Source organism: Ranitomeya imitator, chromosome 5, assembly GCF_032444005.1.
Source record: "Ranitomeya imitator isolate aRanImi1 chromosome 5, aRanImi1.pri, whole genome shotgun sequence".
Taxonomy (NCBI): Eukaryota; Metazoa; Chordata; class Amphibia; order Anura; family Dendrobatidae; genus Ranitomeya; species Ranitomeya imitator.
The window spans coordinates 443,667,581-443,685,920 of record NC_091286.1 but is presented as its reverse complement, the minus strand read 5'-3'; the positions used below and the strand labels follow the sequence as shown (position 1 = coordinate 443,685,920).

General features: G+C 43.1%; 1 protein-coding gene across 8 annotated transcripts in view; it reads right to left on the bottom strand.

The window, feature by feature from the left end:
• The window catches only part of OPA1 (OPA1 mitochondrial dynamin like GTPase), a 165,737-nt gene that overhangs the window by 23,075 nt on the left and 124,322 nt on the right, over positions 1–18,340 (bottom strand). For all 8 annotated transcript variants that reach the window (XM_069727167.1, XM_069727170.1, XM_069727163.1 and 5 more), the window contains one exon: positions 15,038–15,148. In XM_069727167.1, coding sequence (XP_069583268.1) covers positions 15,038–15,148 — 111 coding nt within the window. The remainder of the gene's footprint in view (positions 1–15,037; positions 15,149–18,340) is intronic.

The following is an 18,340-nucleotide window of genomic DNA, read 5'->3' as shown; positions in this document are numbered from 1 at the left end:
TGTATAGGAGACTTTCCCAAAACCCTACTAACATACCATGGTGCAGTAGTGGTTCCCATGGTGGCCTTTTACCCCAGAGGTCCCCAACTCCAGTCCTCAAGGCCCACCAACAGGTCATGTTTTCAGGATTTCCTTAGTCTTGCCCAGGTAATAATTGCATCACCTGTGCAATGCAAAGGAAATCCTGAAAACATGACCTGTTGGTGGGCCTTGAGGACTGGAGTTGGGGACCTCTGTTTTACCCAACACCGAACCCAATACCAGAAGTCCCAAGACAGGAAGAGGCTGACCCCGTACTACGGGAGGTTCCAGGCCAGGAAGAACAGATTCCTGATCAGAGTAATCCCATTCACGGTGGACTTGCCAACTCCATAGTCGTGGAATTATCTTTAGCAGAGCGGGCAGATACTACATCCGCAGTAGACAGTAGTACACCACATGAAGAGACACCGCTATTACGTAGATCACAGCGTAGTACCCAGGGTCAATTACCGGCCAGGTATGCGGATTACCAACTATAAAACTATAGTCATTGTTATCATTCTGCAACGTTTAAGCCCAGTACCTACAGAGACTTGTCTGTATGAACTTATTGCATATTCTTGAACTTTTTATCAGCCCGGAGGCACTAAATCAAAGCTCCGGAAAGACTGCTTTTTGAACTTTGCTTTTTTCTCTTTTTGAACTTTCTTTAGACTTTATATTGGTAACTCCGTTGGAAAAATGGAACTAAATTCTTGGACACAAAGTGCAGTGCCTTTCCTAGTACCTTCAAGGATAGAACTGTATTAATGGACGCTATTTGAAGTGACTTTTTACAGAACTCTATTTTTGTTTCCTTGAGTGGTTTTTGTAACTTTTCATTTTTAAGACTCTGTACATATTAATTGTTATTTCAAAATATTATCGTCCCACAGTCCCGGAGTACTGTTCTTAACTAAGGGGGAATGTGGCACCCCTAGGGGTATTTGCCACAAAAACAGTTACTGACACTAAATACAAATACTAAAATAGCAAGACTGCACTACCACCTCCGGCCAGAAGGGGGAGCTCCAGAGACTCCCCTTGATCCATTCTGGTCTGAGAGAAGAACTGGCAGTTGGGCTAAGGAGCTGAAAGTGAGAGGTCATACAACTGAATTTCTAGCAGTCCTATGACAGTTTCCAGGCCCAAATCACCGGCCTGAGGAGAAAAGGGACGGAGAAAAAGGACATTGTGAGAACCGGGTAGCATTAATCACTACCCAGAACAGGCGCAAAGACGGATACCGGATCCGTGGCTGTATTCATTATATATAATACAGCAACCGGAAAAACGTGAGGTGATATCAGCTTCACTAGGGCCGGACGCAGCAACAGACACAGAGTTCAGCGGTACTCCTGGAGGGGGTAAGCCGATAAAAGGACTCGGGTTGCCCGTCGAACCAGGACCCGGAGGGGACAGATTGGGCTGGCAGCCAGTTCACATACAGCAGCAGGGCCACACAGAAACTGCGTACAATAAGAGGCGAAGACCCCGGCAGGGTCAAAGTAACTCAGAGTTCCCATACAGACTCCGGTGACAGGATTGGTTGTAAATCCCTTTATGTTGAAGTAAACTGGTTAAACGTTTCAGTGCCTCAGACTTTCATTTGGACAATAGCTATCTATCCAGGATCAGGATCATCACCGCTGAGAGAACCTGCTGCTGATCAAGTAAGTGCCTGTTCCCTCATGATACCCCTTACACTGTGCATTGCCTGAGGCCACAGCACCGGGTCAAGCCACCCGTGACATCTCCCTCAAGAGACAGACCCCATTGGTCCGGTGCTGGGTACCCCGGTCTCCTGGGCGTCACAATAGGCTAGCTTCTAAAAGAAAATAATACTGCAGTACTGAGCAGTGCGGCTGTGACCCAACCAAGCACCACTTACTAAAAAAGCAGCAGTCAGATAACACCATATCTAGGAGTAATCTGAACCCTCAGTGATTTTCCAGGCTGCTTTAATAAAAAAGAAGGATTTCAGAAGCTTTCCAGAGTGAATAATCAGTTTAGGAGGCAGCAGGAAAGTAATGGCAGCTTATAGGGCAAATTTCTCTGATAGTATGTAATAAATCTTCTCATATCTTTTAGTACTATTGATTTATGCCATTAAAACTGATGAAAAATAATTTTAAAAGGCCAATTGATTTGAGTAATACCTAGAAGGAATTTATCGCTCAGTGGTTAGGTTTGCAGTCTTGCAGCACTGGGGTCCTGGTGTCAAATACCACGAAGGACAACATCAACGAGGAGTTTGTATTTTCTTTCCGTGTTTGCGTGGGTTTCCTCCGGGTTCTCCGGTTTCCTCCCACATTCCAAAGACATACTGATAGGGAATTTAGATTGTGAGCCCCGATGGGGCCAGTAATGATAATGTCAATAAAGCGCTGCGGAATATGATAGCGCTATATAAGCAAAGCATAATAATAATATTATAAAAAATAACAATTTAAGGGTAAAGTGAAAATAGCACCTTCAGTTTTTGACAAGTTTGCCATGTATTTCATTTTATCAGTAATTTGTCAAGCACCTTCCTCCCAATTCCCTGCGCAGATCACCTGTGACCACATGAAAATTGAGCAGCTCTCAGTGCTGCACATTGAAGTTTTTCACATACAAGATCCAGAATAGTTCACAACATCAGTAGGCTATGGCCATGTTTATTACAACCACATGTCACTTTAGCGGCAAGCATGGGGCCTCAGGGCATCCCTAAGAGGATACCATGTGGGGAACTTTACAACTTTTCAGTTTTTACTCCATATGAAGGGCGCCTACTTTGCTTTCAAAAGGTCCCTATAAGGACCTTTACATTCACCCATTCTAAAATATCTTGGTGGACATTTACACCCTTGTTATGCTGAATTGCTACAAAAAGCATGAATAACTTCATTATGGACACGTTGAGAAGTCAGCAGGGTGTCAGGTCGTGAATGACCTTTGACGCGAATGTGATGGTCTGAGATAGAGAACACGTATATTATTGCATGCACGCTCAGCTCACAAACAGGCAGTCTGTCTAACCTTAGATGCTTACGGTAATTAGCTGGAGGATCGGCGGGCAGCTGACACCCGCTGCTCACAATCCTCAGCCTAGGAGCTCACAAAAGATTTCTTTATCTCCTGCCTAAAGAAGGAGTCACAAGCTGCTCGTCACTGGTCACATGTGTCATAATGAGCAGTTTTATTGCACTACCAGCATGTATTGTGACCAAGGGCTGACCTCAGTCATTAATATAATGTAGTTATATCAAGTCTTCCGTGTGGTTGAAGTGATCCAATGAGTCAGCAAAGAATGCAAACAACTTTTTATTACTTCAAAGTAAAGCTGCACTTTAGTGATTTTTGTATTGACTATTAATTGAACAAATACAAGGATATGATAAGAATTGCTCCTTTCATAAATATCTTGTGTATAGGAAGGGACTGGTCAATCAACCCGAGCCAGGAGAGAAGAAGCTGTAGTTAAGCTGCAGAGCAGACACTTCTCTGTGATGCTGCCGTGTTTCAAGGTAAAACAAAGTAAGAGGGGCAATTAACAGTAAAAAGAAAGCATTTAATCTACTAAAGCAGGATGGCACCGCTGAAGCTCTAAAAAAACTATAGGGAGAAAAATACTTTAAAAGAAAAAAATGTCCAGCTTCACCGAATCCGTGAAAAAAAGTTTTCTTTATTCACAAACTTAAACACGGAGGATACAAACTTCAGCACAAACCATATGGGTACGAATCTCAATGAGTTTCTGGATACTAAGCTCCCTTAATCATGAAAAATAGTTTATCTAAAAAACTAATTAAAGCTGCCAAAAAGGAAACAGAGAAACACATTGCTAAGGAGAGTAAAACTAATCCCAAACTGTTCTTCAACTATATCAATAGTAAAAGAATCATAAGTGAAAGTCTAGGACTCTTAAAAAATTGTGAGGAAAGAATGGTTGTAGATGTCGAGGAAAAACTAATATATTAAACACTTTCTTCTCCACGGTATTAAATGAAATGCTAGGTGAAATGCCGAGAGACAAAGAAAACCCTATATTAAGGGTCACCAATCTAACCCAAGAAGAGGTGTGAAACCAGCTAAGTAAGATTAACATAGATAAATCTCCGGGTCCGGATGGCATACACCCACGAGTACTAAGAGAACTGAGTAATGTAATAGACAAGCCATTATTTCTCATATTTAGGGACTCTATAGCGACAGGGTCTGTTCCACAGGACTGGCGCATAGCAAATGTGGTGCCAATATTCAAAAATGGCTCTAAAAGTGAACCTGGAAATTATAGGCCAGTAAGTCTAACCTCTATTGTTGGTAAAATATTTGAAGGGTTTCTGAGGGATGTTATTCTGGATTATCTCAATGAGAATAACTGTTTAACTCCATATCAGCATGGGTTTATGAGAAATCGCTCCTGTCAAACCAATCTAATCAGTTTTTATGAAGAGGTAAGCTATAGGCTGGACCACGGTGAGTCATTGGACGTGGTATATCTCGATTTTTCCAAAGCGTTTGATACCGTGCCGCACAAGAGGTTGGTACACAAAATGAGAATGCTTGGTCTGGGGGAAAATGTGTGTAAATGGGTAAGTAACTGGATTAGTGATAGAAAGCAGAGGGTGGTTATAAATGGTATAGTCTCTAACTGGGTCGCTGTGACCAGTGGGGTACCGCAGGGGTCCGTTGGGACCTGTACTCATCAACATGTTTATTAACGATCTGGTAGAAGGTTTACACAGTAAAATATCGATATTTGCAGATGATACAAAACTATGTAAAGCAGTCAATACAAGAGAAGATAGTATTCTGCTACAGATGGATCTGGATAAGTTGGTTACTTGGGCCAAGAGGTGGCATATGCGGTTTAACAATGATAAATATAAGGTTATACACATGGGAAGAAGGAATCAATATCACCATTACACACTGGACAGGAAACCACTGGGTAAATCTGACATGGAGAAGGACTTAGGGATCCTAGTTAATGATAACTTACCTGGAGCAGCCAGTGCCAGGCAGCGGCTGCCAAGGCAAACAGGATAATGGGGTGCATTAAAAGAGGTCTGGATACACATGATGAGAGCATTATACTGCCTCTGTACAAATACCTCGTTAGACAGCACATGGAGTACTACTGTGTACAGTTTTGGGTACCGATGCCCAGGAAGGATATAATGGAACTAGAGCGAGTACAAAGGAGGGCAACAAAATTAATAAAGGGTATGGGGGAACTACAATACCCAGAGAGATTAGCAAAATTAGGATTATTTAGTCTAGAAAAAAAGACGACTGAGGAGCGCTCTAATAATCATGTATAAGTAAATAAGGGGAAAAATATCTCTGAGGATCTGTTTATACCAAGGAAGGTGACTGTTACAAGGGGGCATTCTCTGCGTCTTTAAGAAAGAAGGTTTTCCCACCAACATAGAAGAGGATTCTTTACTGTTAGGGCAGTGAGAGTCTGGAATTGCTTGCCTGAGCAGGTGGTGATGGCGAACTCAGTCGAGGGGTTCAAGAGGCCTGGATGTCTTCCTGAAGTGTAACAATATTGTATCTTACAGTTATTCGGTTCTTTAGAAGGACGTAGATCTGGGTATTTATTCTGACGGAATATAGGCTGATCTGGATGGACAAATGTCTTTTTTGACCTTGCTAACTGTTTAAATGTTGCTCCCGGGGTGGATGGAGCCGCATCAGCTCCCGGGGTGGATGGAGCCGCATCAGCTCCCGGGGTGGATGGAGCCGCATCAGCTCCCGGGGTGGATGGAGCCGCATCAGCTCCCGGGGTGGATGGAGCCGCATCAGCTCCCGGGGTGGATGGAGCCGCATCAGCTCCCGGTGTGGATGGAGCCGCATCAGCTCCTGGCCGGTTCCCTGTAACAGCTTATTTTACTAAGAGGGACACAGCATTTTTGGAAAATATTTTAAATTACAGCAATTCTACAACATGGCGTTGCTTCCATTTGGTCTGCTTATCCTTACAAGCAATGCAGGAAGTCAGTATGAACAATAAAGTAAGCCTACCAGACAAGATTTAAATGCTATTTAACGGCAGATCGCTACTATATATACAAGGGTCCAAAGGGTGACATTTTTCCAGGCAGAAACGGACATGTCAAGCCTGACACGCCAAGGTTAGGAGACTTAAGCCTTGCAATGCTCCCCTGGGAAATATGCAAATTGTCTCTTCAGAGAAGAAGAGGATTTGAACTCTAGTGCCACCTATTGGAAGTAGCAATCCTAAACGTTAATATCAACCCTCTAATGAGCCTTGCCACATGACTTGGGATAAAAGCTAAGTCCAAAATCTCAATTTGCAGACACTGTTTCGGGGTACTGCCCCTTGTCAGTGCAAAGTGTGAGATCTGGTTTGGCTGGGCAAGAGGCGTCTGACCGGCATCCAATGTGTAACTTTTCTCCTTGCGGAGCCAAATTGAGATTATGGTTTTGACTTTTATTTAAAGTCATATGGCAACGGTCGTTAGAGGGTTGACATTGACTTTTAGGATTGCTACTACCAATAGGTGGCACTAGAGTTCTAGTCCTCTTCCTCTCTGAAGATACAATTTGCATATATCTACAGGTAAATAGCATTTCTTGGAGGTGACAGGAATATTTAAAACATAGAGTGAAAACAGTTCCACTGTTTTAGTAACAAGGCTGTGGAGTTGCTATGTCAAACCTCCATTTCCCGGACCCCGACTCCCAGCACTGCCTCTCTACTGAGCATGTACATAAAGTGCAGCACAGATTAATCTCACCTAAAGGCAGAGATCCTTACATCAGGAACAGAACAGACATTTATAGGACATTTCATACCTTTCCCAAATAATTATGAAAAAGTTACAGCACATTCTGCATTGTACTACTGTACACAATTTATTATATATTTTAAGAGTCGGAGTTGGTCCATTTTATACCGACTCCACAGCCCTGATTACTAGCCTAAATCGCAGCACTCCCTTAATGAGAACAGCATACCAGTATTCTCTGCGGTTTGGCGTAATAGTACAATGGGCCTGTCCCAGGAATTTGCTGCAAATTCACCGGTTACCGGAGTATGGTGACAGATCTGCTTTAAATGCGGTGATGCATAAAATCATCTCAAAGTGGTGAAGTGTCTCTAACACAACGACAATTAATCCTGGCAATAGACATCACCCAATGTATGTCCCTTTTGTGTCTGTACAAGAAATGTACAAATACTCGTGTTATCTGGGGTAGATGTGCGGAGAGCTGCCAGCTTTACCTTCACTGACCGCAAATAATGACATAAGGAAGCCTAGACCAATGCTCTAATCGTTCATGATCGGCATGAAGATGTCGCACAGCAACAACTGATTACGGTACTTGCGGAACGATCGCATGAGATAAAAGTTGCCTTTAAAATAAAGAACGGAGAGAAAGAAAGCAAAGAAATGGAGGAACATGTCTGTACAAGTGAGCTGTGCGCCTTGGATGCAGAGCTGATCTCAGAAGACACAAGGGCTGCTGCCGGGGTGATGTCAAGGCTTCCGCTAGGAGGGTAAACAGAGGCAGGAGGTTAGCCACGCTGCTCTCCCACAGCTCAGACGAGCACAATGCTGCCATCTAGTGCACGCAATTCTTCTGCAGATCCAAAGCTTTTTTTTTCAATTTTGATTATAATTGATATATAATTTGATTATAAGTGATATATAGTCACTGTACACAAAGGAAAATAAACACCCAGATTTTTCCTTTTCACTAACTGTACAGCGACCATAAAGCTGCCACTGACATCAGCAGGATTGCCAGATGATCTAATATGTATATGTCTGGGGTAGACCAACAAACCGAACAGAAAACCTTCACAAAAAAGCCAAATATATATCTTTATTGAAAAATTACAATAAAATCAGGAAAATACCACAGGCACAAGAGAACCAAACGGTGGGGCACCCACGGCAGCGACCTTAACAACAGAGTATACAACAATAGGCAATATGTAAATAATTAACAGATTCAGAATGTTCACCGCCGTACGCCAGCAAGGGCACATATGAAACAAGTAATCAATAAAGTGATATATATCGTAAATAATTGAAAATAGATTAGTGTCTTAACACTGAGTCCATACTGGCTTCGAGCAAGCGAAGGAACAATCATAAACAGTAATCATAACGATAGACAAGTATACAGAGCTGAATAAAAATCAAGGCATAGTTACCAGAAAAGGACGCACCAGGGGGACCCACCACACCCGACGCGCGTTTCGCACTGATATGCTTCGTGCACAGAATTTAAGTCCATACTTAGCACACCAAACCATCTCTCTCATATGCCATGTATCTGCAGACATATAAATGTGAACGTAGCCAAAGTCTGGAAAGGGGGTGCTGGATTTTGATTCACACCGATAATGAATTTACACATGAGCAAGCGATTTGAACAGTACAACAATAGTTTCTGTATTTTCTACTTTTTCCCGACTCCATCATTACAGTGATCACAAAGAATTTAACCATGTAAACGGTCCTTTAAGCAGTTTAATGATTTAGACCATTTGCCCATGGGAGATGTCCAGAGGTTACATCTCTGGTGTGATATAAGGGATGTAAAGGCCACACTACTAAAGGTGTATATAGAGACCAAGGTGTCACGTGACTTCTGCTATTTGATTTGTCTTTCAAAGACAAGAGTGATATGCTACAGAGGCTGTAGATCTGAAGCCTTTGTCTAACACTGGTATTGTTGCATTACAATGGTATGTAAAAAATGTTGCAATATAACACTAAACAACACATTTAAAAATTCTGCTGGGTTACATTTCTCAGCCACACAGTATTAGGTGTTCTTGGGTACATTTTGTTGGTATATAACACTCAATAAACTTGTTATTTTATCGATATTATTTTGCTCATTCAATATATTGCTATATTGTATGGCCCGGAATAAATTTCCTTGGTATATAACCCTCAAAAAACTTGTACAAAATGTTAGGCTGTCTGCACATGTTGCAGATTTGGTGTGCTTTTGTTGTGTATGTTTCTGCACAGATTTGTGACAAAACATGATTGCAGCAAAGTGAATGAGAACCCTGAAGTGTTATGCACATGGTCAGTATTTTTGACTTGCAGATTTGGTGCAGAAAATAATCTGCAGCATGTCAAGTCTCTGTTTTTGCCCTGCGTTTTTCACCACTTAATTCACTAAAATCAATCAAAACCAAAAATGCACCAAAAACACGGCAAAAACGTGCGTTTTTCCAGCCAGGAGATGCAGAAAATGTACTCAACGTGTGCAAATCCTCTTATCGGTATTATATTGCTCATCCATAGACTATTCTGTGGTTTGGTGTATATTTCCTTGGTATATAACCCTTAAAAGTGCATAGCCTTTATGAGTCTAGTAGTACCAACACATGACAATTTGAACAGAATGTGTATGAGGTTCTACTTTAAGTCTAATACAGGGTTATAAGAGTCCCTTATTTTGGCAGTTCTTGCTTCCTTAATAAATTACACAAGTTTCCTGTTTTTTAATTAAAATAAAAACTGTTTACTTAAATTATATATTTTTTAAAATCCTTCTTAAATTTTGCCTTAAATACAAGTCATTATACAGGAAAAAAATGTTTAACATTTTTTTTCCCTGTAAAATGCAATTTGTCGTTGGTTTGGAATGTTTTATTGTTACTTCTTAAAGTACAATGTGCCAGTAAAGTCATGGTGCACTTTTGATCAGTCACTGGAAAGCAACAAAAAACTATAGAAATGTGAAAACTGCTCCAAATAAAAGAAAAACTCTCCCAGTTTCATACCTATCACCTTACCATGCATCAGGCCACACCACAAGGTCACTTTAGAGGTGTTACGTTCATACTCAACATAGGCATGAGGATGTCACAGACCTGGCACTGTATTAATCAGAGTTCAGTTTATCAGGGGTTAATCTGACTGGGGGCTCAGCAACTGCTTAAATGAGTTTGTGTTGTTTGATTGGTTCTTGTTATCTCTCCTCATGAACAGATCTGATATGACTGGGCCAGAGAAAGGGTGCCAAAATGTAAACTATAAAAGTGCACCATGACTTTACGGACACACTGTAGAGTAGAAATTTGACAACACTGTTCTCAGCAGCAATCTGGGAGTCAGATACTTCCAGGGGTATTCCCCATGCTGTTCTCCTTCCATTCAGTACTTTTTCCATCTATTTGAACATCTTCACTGCCCCCCAGACCTCTTTGTAGGGTCTGCCAGAAAAAGGCTTGGTTTTCATATTGACTCCCATTATACTCGTTACTGGAAACAAGCATGTGAGTATTAAGAATTGCTCGTTTCGAGCAACCAAGCATTTTAGTGCTCGCTCATCTCTAGTAAAACGCCAAGCCCTCATGAATTTTGTAGTAAAAGGACTTGTATGAGTGAAAGGGGTTAATAACCTGTCTGCACATAAAAAGAGCTACATGAAATAGCTTGCAATTATCCCCATCTTATAATAGAAGACTGTATCACTGTGTTTGTGCCTAATCAAAGCCGTGGTTTATGGAAAACTAATTCTTCACATTTCTCCCCTGCAGCTTGTAGGACATGAAGAGTATCTGCTCTAGGATTTCCTGCCTGTATGATATTAAACAACCCAAACCACAAACATTCCTCCTTTTCAACTCTCTAAGCCGGGGAATGCCTCTGGCGAAAGTGCTGCCACTTTCTTAATATAGCAGTGAAAGAGATCCTGGCGGTGATCAGGCCCGCCGTCTGCTCACAGCACCGAGCTCACACTTCTGCAGCTTCAAAGCCGCCCCTCCACAGAGTGATTGGTAACCATAGGCCAGTGGTTGGTATCAGGTCTACACTTTCATCTCAAGTGACTTCTGAAATGCACATCCAGTTAACCCCACACAACCTGGACCAAGTGTATAAACAAGGTATACAGAGCACTAAGGGCACTTGGGCTCAGCTCACCTTAATCACCATTTACAACTGCTCCATAGGATACATGCCAAAGGTTTGGTCGCTAGTCCCACCACATAGATGGCTAGGAAATCACTGTGCGGTGCCTTTTTTTTGCAAGGGCACCACATCAGTTTCCATGGAGCAGACCTCAAAGGGTTATCCCACAATGGACATTTATCATCTATCAGGACAAAGTCAAAGGTTCCCACCAATTCCTGTGGAGGCGGCTGAGCCCCTCACTCTTCTGCGCAGTGCGAAGTGGGACTGAAGTAGCAGTAAATCTTGTCTATGGAGCTGACAGGTCACTGTTTCCGCCAAGTCCCCAGAATAGTGCTAGAGCCTGGCGCATACTCTGACATCATTACATGCAAAGCCCTCCTCACAGTGGTCATGATGTGCAGAGGGCCCCTAATGATCTGTGGGGCCCACAGTAAGCTCACATTTATCAATGGACTTTGAAAATCCCTTTAATAATCTGCTTCCTAGAAGAATTGAATTTAAGTAGGCACACTTGACACTGTTGGGGGTACATGCGCACGTTGAGTAATGGAAGCACATTTTACTGCACTAAAAAAACGCTGCATATTTACTTGCATTTTTTTAAGCGATCATTAAAATAGGTGAAAAATGTGGCAAAATAACACGGAAAGAATGGACATGCTGCACATCTGAAAAAAAACCACGATGACTGTTCAAATCTGCAAGGAAAATATAAGCAGCAGATGCATGAGATTTCAGAAGTCTCTTTCACTTTGCTGGTGCTGTAAACTACAGCGTTTCTAAAAACTGGAAAACCCGCAGCAAAAACTGCCGGCCCTGTGAAGGGCAGCCCCGGCACCCCGCCGGCCCTGGGAAGGGCAGCCCCGGCACCCCGCCGGCCCTGTGAAGGGCAGCCCCGGCACCCCGCCGGCCCTGTGAAGGGCAGCCCCGGCACCCCGCCGGCCCTGTGAAGGGCAGCCCCGGCACCCCGCCGGCCCTGTGAAGGGCAGCCCCGGCACCCCGCCGGCCCTGTGAAGGGCAGCCCCGGCACCCCGCCGGCCCTGTGAAGGGCAGCCCCGGCACCCTGCTGGCCCTGTGAAGGGCAGCCCCGGCACCCTGCTGGCCCTGTGAAGGGCAGTCCCAGCACCCTGCGGCACTGTAAAGTGCAGTGTTTAAAAAGATGAAATAAAAACCTGAAAACAAACATTAAAAACGCAGAATATGAACAAGTCCTCATTTTCATAGTCAAAGATTGAGTCTTCGCAAAAGTCACCGTACACTTTTCTTGCAGTACTGTACTTAAAATGACAAATGTATATGATTGGGTTCTGTGAATTTCTTTAACAGTCAAAGAAAGAGATCTATGGTCCAATAAAAATACATTAAAAACATACAAACAAGAACATGTCATGAGACAGGGAATACCTCTGGGGACATTGCATACAAGTATATCAGACCTGCTGCATTGGGCACAAAGGCATATACTGTACTTGCATCCACATATGAAGAATGAATACGGTACCTATGTCAGAACACTAACACATTCCATCGGTTTGGTAAATGATGCCCAACGACATAACACCATCTACTTTATAGGTACTAGTCCAATAAAGGGGTTATGCATAGAGGTGGCTGCATGCACTGTAACGCTATAGGGTAACTCCAACATATAGGTGAACATTTGTTCCTATTTGTGCACAAGCATTGCACCATTTTCCCATACCTATACGAGACTACGCACGTCACCTACCAACAGCAGCATTACCAACGTAGTGATCATGGATACCACACACAGCATGACTTATACTATGGAGACACCACAGAGATCCTGAACATACAATTATTACATAGATCACAGACATAACGTAAGTACTACATGTACCGTGCAGACATACTACACGACCCACACACAGCATGGACACTGCAGGAACAGGAGACTACTGCAACCAATATATTTTTAGCCGAGGACAAATAATAGCCTTGCTGGGGATGAAGAAAACAATGCTGCATCTGAAAGGACTTTACAACAGACATCAGTAATGAATTTACACTAAAAGACTCATGAATGTAACATAGCAACCCTAATTACTATCAGCAAGGAGTTCAACACATGGCAGACATGTCAGGACAAGTGAGGACGTCCATTCTACATTGTGTAATCACTGCCAGTCTGCACTTCCAAAACTTAGGAGCCTTTCTCATCATCGTTAATATTGTGACATGTCACGGCTGAACAAGCTCTAGATAGCTCAGGAGAGGGATCATGTTGCTGGACTTCCCCAAGTGATCACAGTCTAGAGTCCCAAAACCATGCAGTGATGCCAAGTGCTGACCCATATTGGAGAAGACCGTACCATGAGGTTTTATTCACAGCACATTGCCTTGTATTGTCAGACAAGTATAAAGAAAGCAACTCTACACTAGGCATGTGCACAGAGGGCATGTCCACTGTGGAGAGCATACGGTTAGGCAGTCCATGCCATCCAATAGGTATGGGGTTGTATAACGCTAGGTATTCTGGCCTCAAGGAGATCAATAAGTCACTTTTCGCCTCAGTCAGGTTAAAACAGCCATATGAATATGATTAGAGTAAAGGCCAAATATATATAGAGCACGGCACACCTGTCTTAGGTAAACTTGGCACTCGGATGTGAAACTGGTACATATTTATTTGTTGAAGCAACCCAAAATACGGATATGGCCAGGGTCCTGTGAAATAATTCACTCTTTTCTACTTAAAAGGTAACCCGTCAGGTGATTCACACTGCCCAAACCGAGGGCAGCATGAATGGCAATGGCACTGCACGACTGGAACCAGGTTATTAGCACATCCTTTCCCAGCGCCTCTGCAGGTAACTGGCAGAGCTTTCCCTCATATGTACATAGTGAGAGACCTCGCAATCATCTGCAGCTAATCTCAACTAGATTTTCTCAGAAAATGCTGGAGCGCATAAAAAAAAATAAAATTACTGGCTGCAGTCGGGCTGCGAGTCATGACAGGTTCCCTTTAATAGCGTTTCTTGAAACTAGCTCTATGATGACAACCACGAGCCTGCCTCATGAGCTCCCTGCATTGTAAACAGAAAATTTGCAGAAAATTTACAGGCCACACCCTATATAAGTTCATCCTTCCCTGGCCACAAAGAAATATTAGATAGTCGTGAATGAATACTGTAAAAACAAATACAGCAATAAACCCACAGGCGGTATCCCTATAGAAGGGAAGATGTTTCTCCGTCGACATGCTGTTCTTCTTTATAGGCACACTGTACTGGTACATAGAGACAGTACTGTCTATTAGTACACTTATAAAATGCTTATATCTTTGGCAATAGAGTCTGTGGCTCACAGCTAAGGCTACTTTCACACTAGCGTCGGTACGGGGCCGTCGCCATGCATCGGTCTGACGTACCGACGCACGTTGTGAAAGAAATGAACAACGGGGGCAGCAGATGCAGTTTTTCAACGCATCTGCTGCCCCATTGTAATGTATGAGGAGGAGGGGGGCGGAGTTTCGGCCGCGCATGCGCGGTCGAAAATGGCAGACTCGACGCACAAAAAACGTTACATGTAACGTTTTTCTGTGCCGAGGGTCCCCCAAAACACGACGCATCCGTCACACGACGTGTGGCCATATGTCGCAATGTGCCGCTAATGCAAGTCTATGGAGAAAAAACGCATCCTGCGGGCACATTTGCAGGATGCGTTTTTTCTCCAAAAAACGACGCATTGCGACGTATGCCAAACAACGCTAGTGTGAAAGTAGCCTAAGACTGCTGCTTATCATACAAAAGTTTGAATCCTGAGGAGGACCAGACAGGTACAATCAAGAGAGTTAATCAATAAATGTACAGAACAAATACAGAGGCAGCTCCTAGCACATGGTCCTGTGTAAGGGAAGGAGGAACTGAACTACCACATTACCATCTGAGCCTGCGCTGAGGAGCTGAAGTAGGGACATAACCCTGAGCTGCCGAGACAGCAGGACATGTCCTCCAGTGTGGGATTGGTCCCACTGGATCTAGGACAGCAGTGCGGGCCACTACATTAGCGCAGTTTTGTCTGCAAACTCTGCAACGGTGCATTATGTGAAGGGGAAGTACACAAAAGTAAAATCTAAAACTTACTAAGATCTTCGGCGAGTTGGACCCTTTTTCCTGTCATCAGGTTAACTTTCCTGTCATTGGATTCAGCAAAGTCTTCCAAGACCTCTTTTACATTCTTCTCTAAACGTCTTACTGTTTGAAAGAGATACAACCACTGGTTAATACTAAGGAGACAATATGCAACGTATTTTCAAGGTCAGAAAACTCCTTAGGTCTCGTTCTTACATCAGTTATTTTTCTTACAAAAACCAGATGTATGTTCATCATATAACTGATGGGAGGGTAATCACACTTCTAGAAAACATTTACTGAAAAACTGACAGCACTAGGATGCAACCAACAAGAATGCCATCAGGTTGCCGTCTGCGTTTTCCCCAGACTTATTTATTTGGTTTGGAGAGTCTGATCCCCGACTAGGATCAAAAATAGACATCTTAGTTTTTCATTGCAGGCTACTCGGCATTCTAAGGGTACCGTCACACTGTACCATTTCGATCGCTACGACGGTACGATTCGTGACGTTCCAGCGATATCGTTACGATATCGCTGTGTCTGACACGCAGCAGCGATCAGGGATCCTGCTGAGAATCGTACGTCGTAGCAGATCGTTTAGAATTTTCTTTCATCGCTGGATCTCCCGCTGTCATCGCTAGATCGGTGTGTGAGACGCCGATCTAGCGATGCGATCCAGCGATGCGTTCGCTTGTAACCAGGGTAAACATCGGGTTACTAAGCGCAGGGCCGCGCTTAGTAACCCGATGTTTACCCTGGTTACAAGCGTAAAACTAAAAAAAAACAAACAGCACATACTTACATTCTGGTGTCCGTCAGGTCCCTTGCCGTCTGCTTCCCGCACTGTGACTGCCGGCCGTAAAGTGAAAGCAGAGCACAGCGGCTGTGCTTTCACTTTCACTTTACGGCCGGCAGTCAGTGAGTGCGGGAAGCAGACGGCAAGGGACCTGACGGACACCAGAATGTAATTATGTGCTGTTTGTTTTTTTTTAGTTTTACGCTTGTAACCAGGGTAAACATCGGGTTACTAAGCGCGGTCCTGCGCTTAGTTACCCGATGTTTACCCTGGTTACCCAGGGACCTCGGCATCGTTGGTCGCTGGAGAGCTGTCTGTGTGACAGCTCCCCAGCGACCACACTACGATTTACCTACGATCACGGCCAGGTCATATCGCTGGTCGTGATCGTAGGTAAATCGTATAGTGTGACGGTACCGTAACAGCCTCGTAGTCTATAATGGCTACATGGATAGTATGCGTGCGTCTTTCCCAGAGGTCTGAAAGAAGCCTTGGGACATAGTAACATAGTTAGTAAGGCCGAAAAAAGACATTTGTCCATCCAGTTCAGCCTATATTCCATCATAATAAATACCCAGATCTACGTCCTTCTACAGAACCTAATAATTGTATGATACAATATTGTTCTGCTCCAGGAAGACATCCAGGCCTCTCTTGAACCCCTTGACTGAGTTCGCCATCACCACCTCCTCAGGCAAGCAATTCCAGATTCTCACTGCCCTAACAGTAAAGAATCCTCTTCTATGTTGGTGGAAAAACCTTCTCTCCTCCAGACGCAAAGAATGCCCCCTTGTGCCCGTCACCTTCCTTGGTATAAACAGATCCTCAGCGAGATATTTGTATTGTCCCCTTATATACTTATACATGGTTATTAGATCGCCCCTCAGTCGTCTTTTTTCTAGACTAAATAATCCTAATTTCGCTAATCTATCTGGGTATTGTAGTTCTCCCATCCCCTTTATTAATTTTGTTGCCCTCCTTTGTACTCTCTCTAGTTCCATTATATCCTTCCTGAGCACCGGTGCCCAAAACTGGACACAGTACTCCATGTGCGGTCTAACTAGGGATTTGTACAGAGGCAGTATAATGCTCTCATCATGTGTATCCAGACCTCTTTTAATGCACCCCATGATCCTGTTTGCCTTGGCAGCTGCTGCCTGGCACTGGCTGCTCCAGGTAAGTTTATCATTAACTAGGATCCCCAAGTCCTTCTCCCTGTCAGATTTACCCAGTGGTTTCCCGTTCAGTGTGTAATGGTGATATTGATTCCTTCTTCCCATGTGTATAACCTTACATTTATCATTGTTAAACCTCATCTGCCACCTTTCAGCCCAAGTTTCCAACTTATCCAGATCCATCTGTAGCAGAATACTATCTTCTCTTGTATTAACTGCTTTACATAGTTTTGTATCATCTGCAAATATCGATATTTTACTGTGTAAACCTTCTACCAGATCATTAATGAATATGTTGAAGAGAACAGGTCCCAATACCGACCCCTGCGGTACCCCACTGGTCACAGCGACCCAGTTAGAGACTATACCATTTATAACCACCCTCTGCTTTCTATCACTAAGCCAGTTACTAACCCATTTACACACATTTTCCCCCAGACCAAGCATTCTCATTTTGTGTACCAACCTCTTGTGCGGCACGGTATCAAACGCTTTGGAAAGATCGAGATATACCACGTCCAATGACTCACCGTGGTCCAGTCTATAGCTTACCTCTTCATAAAAACCGATTAGATTGGTTTGACAGGAGCGATTTCTCATAAACCCATGCTGATATGGAGTTAAACAGTTATTCTCATTGAGATAATCCAGAATAACATCCCTCAGAAACCCTTCAAATATTTTACCAACAATAGAGGTTAGACTTACTGGCCTATAATTTCCAGGTTCACTTTTAGAGCCCTTTTTGAATATTGGCACCACATTTGCTATGCGCCAGTCCTGCGGAACAGACCCTGTCGCTATAGAGTCACTAAAAATAAGAAATAATGGTTTATCTATTACATTACTTAGTTCTCTTAGTACTCGTGGGTGTATGCCATCCGGACCCGGAGATTTATCTATTTTAATCTTATTTAGCCGGTTTCGCACCTCTTCTTGGGTTAGATTGGTGACCCTTAATATAGGGTTTTCATTGTTTCTTGGGATTTCACCTAGCATTTCATTTTCCACCGTGAATACCGTGGAGAAGAAGGTGTTTAATATGTTAGCTTTTTCCTCGTCATCTACAACCATTCTTTCCTCACTATTTTTTAAGGGGCCTACATTTTCAGTTTTTATTCTTTTACTATTGATATAGTTGAAGAACAGTTTGGGATTAGTTTTACTCTCCTTAGCAATGTGCTTCTCTGTTTCCTTTTTGGCAGCTTTAATTAGTTTTTTAGATAAAGTATTTTTCTCCCTATAGTTTTTTAGAGCTTCAATGGTGCCATCCTGCTTTAGTAGTGCAAATGCTTTCTTTTTACTGTTAATTGCCTGTCTTACTTCTTTGTTTAGCCACAT